Genomic DNA, 12,114 nt, shown 5'->3' on the forward strand with positions numbered 1-12,114 from the left:
GGAAGACAGGAGGGCCTGGCGTGCTCTGGTCCAGGGGGTCACGAAGAGTCGGACACGACTAAACGACTAAACAACAACAAATGTTCAATGCCAAGCGGCCAGATTACGACTCCTTCATCCGCTACTACCTCTGATATCCTGGAGATGGCAGTCAAGGATCAGGGGCTCCTGTTTTTGTCAGAGGAAAGAATTCTCTTGGAAATGTATGCGAAGTATGTATATTACCCTCATTACTAATTTGAAGCATCCAAATTTGAAGCATCCTTGTTATTAATTTGAAGCAGTTGCATACATTCGGGATGCCCTGTGGAACAAATCTGCAACAGAAACCGAAATTAGTATAGGAAAAATCCTCCCAGCTCAGGGAAATGATCCCAGCGAGCGAAGGGAAGCAGCTATGGTCACATCTGCACAATATATTCACAGCAGTGCCAAATCACTTTAAACAGTCAGAATCCGATTCCATTATCATCATCGTACTATTTATACCCCACCCATCTTACTGGGCTTCCCTAGCCACTCTGGGTAGCTTCCAATATACCTCGGTTTAAGAACAGTCCGGTTTAAGAACAATTTAGTTTACAAACTCCGCAAAACCGGAAATAGTGTCCCGGTTTGAGAACTTAACCTCGGTCTAAGAACGGAATCCGAATGGTGGAAGGAAGGCCTCATGAGGGAAAGCGCGCCTTGGTTTAAGAACGGTTTTGGTTTAAGAACGGACTTCCGGAACGGATTAAGTTTGTAAACCGAGGTACCGCTGTATATAAAAACAGAACAAAACATTAAACATTAAAAAAACTGTGCAAGACTGCCTTCAGATGGCTCAAGGGCCAGATTACTCCGTACCCCCAATATTTCTCCGGTGAAAATAGTGACGTCCTAAGGAAAAGCGGGACATTCCGGGATCAAAACGGAAACCAGGGTGGCTTCTGTAAATCTGCCATTTTCCCAGGAAAATAGGGACACTGGGAGGGTCTGTTGAGGCTTCCCAAGCTGTTGCCATTGACTACGGACTGCCTGTGATGTCACAAAAGCACTTGGCAGCAGAGCGGTTATAAACAAGGGCAGGGATGCCAACCTGAATAAAATATGGGGAGGGGGAGAGAGAGCAGGTAAGCCCTGCCCCACATAATTGATCACAAGATGCAGTGCATGCACCATCAACTGGGGGCGGGGCTCAATTATTTCATTGGGGAGCTGAAGACCCCTTAGGCCAAAGCAGAACATAGCTGGCAACAGCTGTGACCTTCAGCATTGCCTGGGGTTTTCTTCCACTTGGAGGCGGAGAACTGGCGAATGCAAGGCGGCGATCGTCAGGTGGTGGGATGCTATGGAGTGATACTATGCCAAGTTTGCGACCTTGAAGCCTGCTGATATATCCCAGCTGGCTGGTGTTTAGCGATGGACCTAGCGGAAGCTGGCAGATGTTGGTGGTGGAAGCCGGTGGAGTTCACATTCGGAAATCTCAGGGCTGAAGCAGGCTGATGTTTGTGGATAGAAGCTGGTTGAAATTTAGCTTCGTAAGCTGGTCCAAAGAAGCCGGGGGCTATTTGTGGATTGAAGCACAAAGGAATGGAGAGGGAGTGATAAGCAAATGTGCCTATTGTATTCATATTCATAGATGATGGCCGGTGTACATTTGCGTGAGCGACTGGCATGTTTCGACACGATCCAGGTATGAATGTGCTCAGATGTAACATTTGAAAGGAAACTGATCCATGAAAGGTGAATTGGTTTATGAATGTGATGTTGGATATTCATAAATAGATTAAACCTGTGGGAACTGGCTGGATGAAGTCAGCGGATGAAGTCACCAGGCTGAAGTGTCTGGGTGATGTTGCCAGATACAGTGGTGCCTCGCAAGACGAAATTAATTTGTTCCGCGAGTTTTTTCGTCTTGCGATTTTTTCGTCTTGCGAAGCACGGTTTCAGAAAAGTTTTGGAAAAGCTTCAAAAATCACAAAAGTCTTCAAAAACCTCAAAAAAGGCTACCACACCACGTGCTATGAGTTGCTCCTCGAAGTCAAGTCGCAACTGTATTAACGGTTTTAAGAAAAAGGAAACAAACTTGCAAGACGTTTCGTCTTGCGAAGCAAGCCCATAGGGAAAATCGTCTTGCGAAGCAACTCAAAAAACCAAAAACCCTTTCGTCTTGCGAGTTTTCCGTCTTGCGAGGCATTCGTCTTGCGAGGTACCACTGTAGATGCCATTCCACTCACGACCCCTGCATTTTGCTTCCAGGGATGTTCAAAGCTGCTGCGATTCTCTCAAGACGGCAGAGGCACCAGTGGCAGCTGCAGGCGCAGGTGGTAGAGGCTCAGGTGGCAGCGGCAGCAGCGGCACAGGCGCAGGTGGTAGAGGCTAAGACAGCAGAGGCAGCAGTGGCAGCGGCAGATGTGCAGGTAGTAGAGGCTCAGACAGCAGAAGAGGCAGCGGCAGAGGCGCAGGTGTTAGATGCTCAGATGGCAGAGGCGGCAGCGGCAGAGGTGCAGGTGGTAGAGGCTAAGACAGCAGAGGCAGCAATGGCAGCAGCAGATGCGCAGGTAGTAGAGGCTCAGACAGCAGAAGAGGCAGCGGCAGAGGCGCAGGTGTTAGATGCTCAGATGGCAGAGGCGGCAGCGGCAGAGGCGCAGGTGGTAGAGGCTAAGACAGCAGAGGCAGCAATGGCAGCAGCAGATGCGCAGGTAGTAGAGGCTCAGACAGCAGAAGAGGCAGCGGCAGAGGCGCAGGTGTTAGATGCTCAGATGGCAGAGGCGGCAGCGGCAGAGGTGCAGGTGGTAGAGGCTAAGACAGCAGAGGCAGCAATGGCAGCAGCAGATGCGCAGGTAGTAGAGGCTCAGACAGCAGAAGAGGCAGCGGCAGAGGCACAGGTGGTAGAGGCTCAGACAGCAGAAGAGGCAGCGGCAGAGGCGGAGGTGGTAGAGGCTCAGACGGCAGAGGTGGCAGCGGCAGAGGCACAGGTAGTAGAGGCTCAGACAGCAGAGGCAGCAGTGGCAGATGCGCAGGTAGACAGCAGAAGATGCGCAGGCTCAGACAGCAGAAGAGGCAGCGGCAGAGGTGCAGGTGGTAGAGGCTCAGACGGCAGTCCAACTCTGTGTTACAAAGATGTCTGCAAATGTGACATGAAGGCTGGATTTCAACCCTGCTGTGTGGAAATCCCATGCAGATGACCTCAGTGCCTAGAGAAGACAGCCAGTTCGTGCATCCGCAGCAGTGACCAGAGGAGGAATGACTGCTGGGAGAAGAAGAAGAAGAAGAAGAGTTTGGATTTGATATCCCGCCTTTCACTCCCTTTAAGAAGTCTCAAAGCGGCTAACATTCTCCTTTCCCTTCCTCCCCCACAACAAACACTCTGTGAGGTGAGTGGGGCTGAGAGACTTCAAAGAAGTGTGACTAGCCCAAGGTCACCCAGCAGCTGCATGTGGAAGAGCGGAGACGCGAACCCGGTTCCCCAGATTACAAGACTACCGCTCTTAACCACTACACCACACTGGCTCTCTCTCTCACACTGGGAGGAGCAGAGAGAGAAGAAATGCCATGATGCATCTGCAGCAGCCCAGCAGGACACCTTCCTCTGCTCCAGCTGCAACAAAACATGCCTCTCCCGTATCATTCTCCGCAGCCACAGCAGTTGCTGTAACCAGGCCCTCCCAGTGTCCCTATTTTCCAGGGACAGTCCCAGATTTACAGGCGCCGTCCCGGTTTCTGGTTTTATCCCAGAATGTCCCACATTTCCTTAGGATGTCTATTTTCACAGGAGAAATATTGGAGGGTGTGGAGTTATGCCCAGCCCCACCCAAGCCAAGGAGATAAGTAACTACACCTTTAGAAGACATCCAAAGGCAGCCCTATATAGGTGAAGTTTTAAAAAAATGTTTCACGTTTTATTATGTTTTTATGTAAGTTGGAAGCTCAGGTGGGCACGGTATGAACAATAAAATATCACGGAATAAGCCGTCCCTGTTTTCATCGAAGAAACGTTGGAGGGTATGTGTAACTCTCCAGTGGTTTGACTTTGCCCCAAAAGCCGCTCCTCCACTGACAGATGCCCGCATGTACCTATGTGCGTTTTGTTATGTACTGAAGTTCTCACCCTGGGCCAGCGGTGGGATACTGTAGCTAGTTTTCACTCAGGTCCACATATGCAAATAAGGGATTGAAACTGACGTTCAGTGATTGGATAGTTACAGAAAGTGGTTACTGTTGCGTTGTAGTGGAGCTCTATATAAGCAGGCTGGCTGAACCCTTCAGTTCAGTTCTGTTCTGGTCTGTGAATAAACAAGAGCTGTCTGAAGAATCGCTGCGTAGTCTGATATGTTCACCCACAACTTAATACGTTTCATGAATACACGTGTCCACCTCACGGGCAGGCTGGAGCCACGTTCAGCTGAGACGCCTGCGTTTCCAAGGGCTTGAACTGGACGACCCTTGGTGGGGTGTGTGTTTTGCGTGTGTCTGTAACACTTATTCTGGCGTGGGCGCCCTCATCCCCTCACAGCCTTTCCCGTCCCCTCAGCCCCGCCAAGCCGCCCTTCTTCGCGCGCAGGCCCAACCCCAACCCCCTCGACGCAGCGACGGTTGCCGCCGACTCCGGGAGCCGATTGGGCGGCCTGCCGGCTCCTCCAGCCCTGATTGGCGCGCGCCTCTTTCCATCCTAACCCTCCTCGGCCCGCCTCCTCCCCTTTGCGGGCGGGCGGGCGCGCGCGCTCGGCCGGCGCTGCTGCTTGTGCTGCTGCTCCTTCTTTCCGGGCGGCCTTTCGCCTGGTGTGGCGCGCGGGGAGCCCCGAGGCGCCGTCCCGCCTCCTCCCGGCATGGAGGAGAATTCCGCCTCGAGCCCCCGCGCGGGAAGCCGGCCGGGCGGCTCCCACAAGCGCTCGGCGGCGGCGGCGCGGGCTGCGTCGGACGAGGAGCCGCTGCTCGACTCTGAGGCGGCGGCCGAGGACGAAGACGGGCCGCCGCCTCTGCCTCAGCCGCCGCCTCTCCCTCGTCCGCGGGAATCCCCTCAGCCGCCGCCCGCCGAGCCGCTGTCGTCGTCGTCTGAGGAGGCGGCGGCAGCGGCGGCGGCCGGAGCGGCTCCCGAGGGGCCTCCTCCGCGTCACCGGCGCCCGCCGCACCACCACCACTCGCCGGGACACAGGCGGCGGCGGCGGCGCGGCGGCGGCGGCAACCGCCTCCTGCTGCTGGGGCCCCTCATGGACGGAGGCGGCGGCGGCGGCGCGGGCGGGCTGCTGTACCCGCCCCTGGGCCGCGACGACGAGGACGACGACGACGAGGAGGGCGACGACGAGGAGGACGACGAGGCTCTGGACGAGGAGGACGGGCCGGGCCGCGGCGGAGCGGGGCCGCTGGCCAGCAGCGAGAGCGCCGGCAGCAGCGGGCTGTCGTTGTCGGGCGGCGGCGGCGCCCCGGAGCCTCGCAAGCGAGCGCGGGGCTCGGGCGGTCCGGCCAGCCGCGCCGCCTCCGCCACGTCTTCGGTGGGCGGCGGCTCCTGCCGGGGCTACGAGGTGGTCCGCGAGCTGGGCCCCGAGGAGGTGCGCTGGTTCTACCGCGAGGAGCGCAAGAGCTGGAAGCCCTTCATCGGCTACGACTCGCTGCGCATCGAGCTGGCCTACCGGGCCTGGGGGCTCCTCGAGAGGAAGGCCGCGCCCGCCGACCAAGCCGAGGGGGTCGCCGCCGCCGCCGCCGCCGGCAGCAGCAGCCCCGAGGCCTTCGAGCCCGGCTCGCCCGGCATCCCTCCGTCCGAGCCCGTGTGCGTCCGCGGAGGCCTCTACGAGGTGGATGTGGCCAACTCCGAGTCCTACCCGGTCTATTGGAACCGTAAGTCGCCGCCGATGCCTTCCCCCCTCCCCATAGCAGCCAAATCCCGGGGGCGAGACCCATTCGGCCCCCGCAATGAAATCTCTTAGGGGGCCGGCCCCCACCCCCACATCGTGGGCATTGCCATTCAAATGGGCTGTGCGTGTGCCGTGTCATGAGATGGATTAGGTGGGGTGGGGCTTGCCTTGTTTCATTAGCCAGGGGATGCCCGAGGAACTGAAGTCCCGTTAAACCCGGTGGGGTCTGGCTTCAGAGCCAACCTGCCCGGGAGGATCGGGCCGGAACCCTGGTGCTACCGGTTCCTCCCAGGCACGTTGACGTTGGCAGCAGGTTCCATCAGTTTCAGTGATGCTTGATTCTCAAGGCTCTTAATTTATTGTTTAAAGGAGGCTCACAATGTCCTGCCTGGAGGCTTGCAACAGAAAAAACTAGGCACGCCAAAGGGTGGATGCTCAGGGACTTCTGGATCCATGGCCAGCTGTCACCTTCCTTTTGCTCTGCTTTCATGACCATTTTATCCTGAAGTCTTGCTTAACCCTTCCACTTTTCTCCTTTTCCCTCCTAAGCAAGTAATGTTCTAAACCAGGTGTGGGGAACCTTTAGTCCTCCAGATGTTTCTGAAGTGCAGCTCTTGGAAGCATGGCAAATGACCTGGTTTGAAGAAGGTTCTAGTTCTGCAGCATTTGGAGGGCCAAAGGTCCTGCAGCAGTTTTAAGCATTTATTAGCACCCTTCCTTAATACTGCATTTTTATTTTTATTTTGTTCAGCGCCCTTGCCATAAGGTTGCATTGTGCTTCCCATCTCCATAATTTTCCTCCTTAAGCATTCCTTTATCTGCTTCTCACATGGCTTATGCATATACAGACACACACACACAAGTTATATGTGTGGCAGGGATGTCCTGTGCCTGCTCTTTTACAAATCAGCTACTTCCTTCTTACTCAGTTCGTACCTGTTCTCATGTGCCCAGATCACTTATTTAGACAGGAAGCTAAATCATAACATCTGTACTTAACCTCTTACTCCCTTTTCCAAACTACACTCCTGCTGCTCTGTAGAACTATGATTTCTATTCCTGTACACAAATTTCCACTATCATGTGGCACCTCCCTCATCTCTGCCCATTTCAATCCTAAAGAGATGGCTTGCATTTCCTTCAAGCTCCAGCCCTTTTGCACTCCTTCCTGTGAACCAGCGGTTCTCAACCTGTGGGTCCCCAGATGTTGTTGGACTACAACTCCCATCATCCCTGAGCTCTGGCCTTGCTAGCTAGGGGTGATGGGAGTTGTAGTTCAACCCACAGGTTGAGAAAGGCTGCCTGAGTGTGAACAAAAGACAGGTATGGCAGTTTGACTGGCTGTCATTCACTGATCCCAAAGCCTGCATGTACTCTGTCCCTAAAAATGTTGTTAGAATGCTGTGCCAACGTAAGATAAACTCTGCAGTAAGAAACTGATTTGTATTTGCATTCTTTTTACTCTGCACAGTCTTGTTTGCAATGTGTATTCTTTTGCATAATTGTCTCTCTTCCTGGTGCCACAAGTAGTGGCATGAAATTTTAGAGCAAAGTCTCTCTTAACTTGTGAGATTACACTGGGGAGGCATTGCCCATACACTTTGCAGCTATAAGGGCAAAGGGTTGCCCTTTGCTTTTATGGGAAAACAGATGTGTGATCTGTATTGCATTCTGAGACTTCTGTGGAAACACAGTCTGGATTACTCCCTTTGTCTGTTCTGCTCTACTTTCAACTGCAGCTTCTTTTCTTTCTCTCCTTTCTCTGGAAGTATATATTATTTTAGGCAGATTTAATTAAGAGTGTGGTTTTCAGAACAACAAACAAATGAAAATTACAAGTTCTTAAGAAACAATACATTAAAGATGAAGCATTACATCATTGCTTAATAACAATATAAGTGGAAAAGTAAAGGGAAGGGAAAGGAACGCCTTTATCACACCCTAGTCTAGCACCATCTTGCTGTCCAGAACCTCCTGCAGGGCAGCATCAGTTTTCTTACCACTTTATGGACCAGGAGTTACCAGAACTTCTTGTTTATGTTGAAAGGTTAATTGTGTGTTTGCATGTCTCTTGTCCTTCATTAAGCTGCTAGTGCTTTGTGAGCCAAACCCAGTAATATAGGCCCTTGTACATCTTTAGTAGGAATTAATTAAGAAATTTGCTTTATCCTGCGGACATGAATGCACACTCTTGAGTTAGGGTTAAAGGCAGCTGAGACTGAATCACTTAGTTTTGTCTCTGCCTGATGGTGGAGCAGGCATGCACAATCCTGTTAGCCTGCAGTATCCTTAAGGTCTATGAATGTCAGTACCATCAATCATTATGTCAAGAGGAGAGGTGGATGATGGCTCATGCAGACTTCACTGGGCAGGGAATGAATGAGACAGCACCTTTCTTTGCTTGTCTTTGCACAATCCAGGCAGAGTGGAGAGGGATCTCTTTATTTTCCCCACTTTGCAGACTGAATATATTCTTGTGTTCTTACCAAAGTCATCTATACTGGATTTTCTCCTTAGGCAAATGCTTTGTTTTGCCTGAAATTATCCATAGGCAGCCATGTTTGTTTGTTCATGTATCTGCCCCATTTGTGTATAAAGTGGGTGTGGGTGTTTGATGTTTACATCATAATGGATATGTCGGTGAGGGCAGCTGAATTCTCTTCTGTCTTAGCTCCCCACAGTGCATTGCGTTAGCCTCTTTTCTCCCAACCCACCATGACTTTGCTGAGAGAAAAGTGCCTTGAGTTAAATGCTGTAAGGTGGTAAGGCAATGGGGGGATTTAGGTGTTCTCGCCCCCCCCCCCAATCTTTTGAAATAAAAATCAAGCCTCTGTCCCACTTTGAGAATGGGGCAGATGTGACATACTTAGTTTGCTGCTGAGATTTCTGTTTGCAACGGTAATGCTACCCCAAAGATCACACAAGTTGTGTCTTGGCTAGCCCAGACATTATTAAACTAGGCTAGCATGTGTTTTCATTCTCATTTTTAATAATTTAATTCTTTGATTACTGGGTTAAAAAAAAGTTGTTTTAGGGTTCTTAAGTTTTGCTTGTGAGTTCTAAATACACTCTTTGTTTCTTGGCCTAAACCTTGCTAGTCTTGCACTGCTAAGTGTCTATAGAATTTAACTGATAATTTTAAAAGCTTGGTCTCTGCATCCAAGGGACAAAAAGAGACCCAGAAACCTTAACTGAAAGTAACTCCATGATTTCCAGTTGCCTCTTGGATTCTTCCACTGAAAACCAGAGCTTGGTGGTTTATAACACTCGTTTGTACATCTTGTTGGATTGAACCGTTTATTCACAAACAATTATCTAGATCTTCATCTACTGTCTTTATCCTAAATTGCCTTCCGGTAGAAGACCAGAACCGTTGTGTGCAACTGTGGTCACCACATAGTTCCACCACCAGCTTGGTTATTACACTGTAGATTGGTCTTCCTTACTTGACACTTTTTTTTTATCTCTTCCTTTGTGGTCAGCAATAATACATAAGAAATATATATATTGTGCATAATTTTGCACTGGGGTCAGATGATTTCTAACCCTGATTTCAGAACCTGTCATCAGAGACCGCCCACATCACAGAAGCCAGATCAGGATCCCTCTGAGCTTCCACTGGTCAGAGACTGGGATTTTATTTACTACTCAATTCTGTATTTGCATCCTTGTTGTTAATGTCACATATGGAAAAAGGGCCCTTATGCACTATCTCCATATGCTCCCGTGTCCTTGTTTAAAATCCCCTTTCGTAAACAGAATAAATGAAGACATAAAGGAGCAGTTGTATGAACATTTGCACAGATTCTGGATGCAGAATGTGGTTTCCCTGGTGCTGAGTGTTTGAGGCAGAGCACATTCAGCCCTGACAGTGCTCTTGCTTTTGCAGCCATTTATCTGCTGGAATGAGAGTGGAGAAAATGGACCTTATTGAGTAATTTGCCAGTGGGTAGTTGACTTTCTTGGCATGGATACAGGAAGATCAATTGCTTTAATTTTTCCTGCTGTAAAGTGTAGGAACAGCAAGAAAACAAAAGCTTGGGAAAGGCAGAGAAACAGTAAACATAAACAAAGTAGAGAGTGAAAATGGTGGCCTGCTGTGTTGCTTTTCATTTTGGAAGTAATTTCTCCTTCTCATTAAATCTGGGTGGCAGATGTTTAAAAAAATAGCATATGCCGTTCACAGAGGGATTTCCAGGCTTTGGGGAGAGAGGTTCCTGGGTGCCGGCATCAAAAGCAGCATTGTGCTCAGAGCGGAAGTAAGCATTTGATCTTGAGAAGATTAAGGGTGTTGACAGAAAGCATCCCAGTAATTTAAAGTAGTAGTGACCTCCTTACCTTGCGTAGCTCTTTGTGTTTACTGAACTAAAATGACAGCTGGTGTAGTAATAAGTGAGGTCTTTTTCCTCTGTAGGAGTCTCTGTAGTTAGTCCCTAGTATCACAGCATAATTGTACTTCGGTGAACCCTGCCCTGCCCTGCCCTGTTGCGGAATCTTCCTTCCTTCATGGGTCTTTCCTCTCAGATAAGCAACTTGAGACTGCTTTTAGCAGGTGACTGCTCAGTGTTACTCATCTGCCGCTTGTCTTACCTGTTCTGCTTCCCAATGACTCTACCTTAGGGTGCCCTTCACCATTGCTGCAAGCTTCAACAAAGCTCCAAGCGCTGGTCTTTACAGTGTGTGAGTCTGAGGATTAGCATTAAGAAAATCCCCCATGCAAGCTCCATTGAAATGAAAGGAGGATGTGCTACAGTGGCATTTTGTGACAGAGGACATAGGACTTCATATAACAATTCACTGTCTGCAGTGATTAGGCCCAGCTATGACCCAGTGCTACCAAGTGATAGCAGTGGGGCCAGCTCAGGATCAAGTTGATCCCAGGCAAGTTGGGCCCCTCCCTGCCCCCCCAATGTCCTGGTTTGGAGCATTCCGTTGGCTACTACTGGTGTAAATCCCACCAGTACTACTTGCACCTGGCTGAGCGTTCAGGGGGCAGAACAGGGAGTTCTGCACTGGCAGGGCAACGCTGATACGGGTCCATGGACAGAGGCCAGGATGGCAAAGGTACAGCTCCACCTGATCAAACCCCTAGCGAAATGCAAAGGAGGGGGGTGGATTCCATCCCAAGTCTTTAAGCCAGGCATAGGCAAACTCCAGCCCTCCAGATGTTTGGGACTACAATTCCCATCATCCCTAGCTAACAAGACCAGTGGTCTGGGATGATGGTTGTCCCAAACATCTGGAGGGCTGGAGTTTGCCTCTGTCTGCTTTAAGCAACATCCATATAAAACTGAAACACAAAATACTGAAAAATTCAGTGCTAATTTTTTTTAATAGTGAACTATACAGATTGTACCAATGGCAGAAAGGGAACGTGGCCTCATCATAACAGCAAGTTGCCAAAAGTTACGTTTCTGTTGTAAAGCTAATGCAAAGTTACAATTTTTAAAGACAGACATTTCCTTTTACATGTGTTTTGTGGGTGGGTAAAGCTGCTGTGTCTGGTGTCTTTAACAGATTTGTGCACAGAAGACACATGTGTAAGATATGTTTGTGTATAACACAAAATGGTTGAAGAAGGTTTACTTAGGGTTTTCAAAGACATTCAGAAAGTGTAGTTGACAATTTAAAGTACTTTAAAATACTGAAACCTAGACTATTTGAAACCTACTTTGCCACTTAGCTGTGTATTTACTTTCTCAAGGCAACAGGGCCCATAATGTTATCGATTCAAGTGGAGCAAATACCTTGGAACTGCAGGGCTGCCAGTCACTGTAAGAATGGGATCATTTAGCCCCCTGCAAGGCAACTGCAGTCACATTCTGACAGATGTGATAGATTTTGCCCAAACATCTTTTTCTCTTGCATTAACTGCTCTGCTATATCTTAAAATATACTGTGTTTGTCACCTTTACAGAATCTGAGAAGATCCCTGTGATGCGTGGGCAGTGGTTTGTTGATGGCACATGGCAGCCACTAGAAGAAGAAGAAAGCAATTTGATAGAACAAGAACATCTCAGCTGTTTCAAGGGGCAGCAGTTGCAAGAAAACTTTGACATGGAAGTATCAAAACCTTTAGACGGAAAAGAGGGTAAGGGATGGCTGGATCCATGGTCCTGCCTCATGTTTCTTTTTATGATAGTCATAACCTTTTGTGTACATGTTTGATGGTGCGTTTTGCATGATTAGCCATTACTTGCTTCAGTCTCTTATTATTGTTAGGAGCATAGGAAACTGCCTTATTCCATCTAGTTCAGTATTACCTACACTGACAAGCAGC

The 12,114-nt window shown here is 49.7% G+C and overlaps 1 protein-coding gene across 6 annotated transcripts in view; it reads left to right on the plus strand.

The window, feature by feature from the left end:
• The first annotated feature begins 4,761 nt into the window (after window positions 1-4,761).
• Window positions 4,762-12,114, plus strand: part of DDHD1 (DDHD domain containing 1) — a 38,830-nt gene continuing 31,477 nt past the window's right edge. The window contains exons 1-2 of one of the 6 annotated variants that reach the window (XM_053365491.1): window positions 4,762-5,817; window positions 11,752-11,925. In XM_053365491.1, coding sequence (XP_053221466.1) covers window positions 4,812-5,817; window positions 11,752-11,925 — 1,180 coding nt within the window. In that variant the 5' untranslated portion in view covers window positions 4,762-4,811. The remainder of the gene's footprint in view (window positions 5,818-11,751; window positions 11,926-12,114) is intronic. The other 5 variants (XR_008327558.1, XR_008327557.1, XM_053365474.1 and 2 more) reach the window with 5 other exon arrangements.

This window comes from Podarcis raffonei, chromosome 1, assembly GCF_027172205.1.
Source record: "Podarcis raffonei isolate rPodRaf1 chromosome 1, rPodRaf1.pri, whole genome shotgun sequence".
NCBI classification, from domain to species: Eukaryota; Metazoa; Chordata; class Lepidosauria; order Squamata; family Lacertidae; genus Podarcis; species Podarcis raffonei.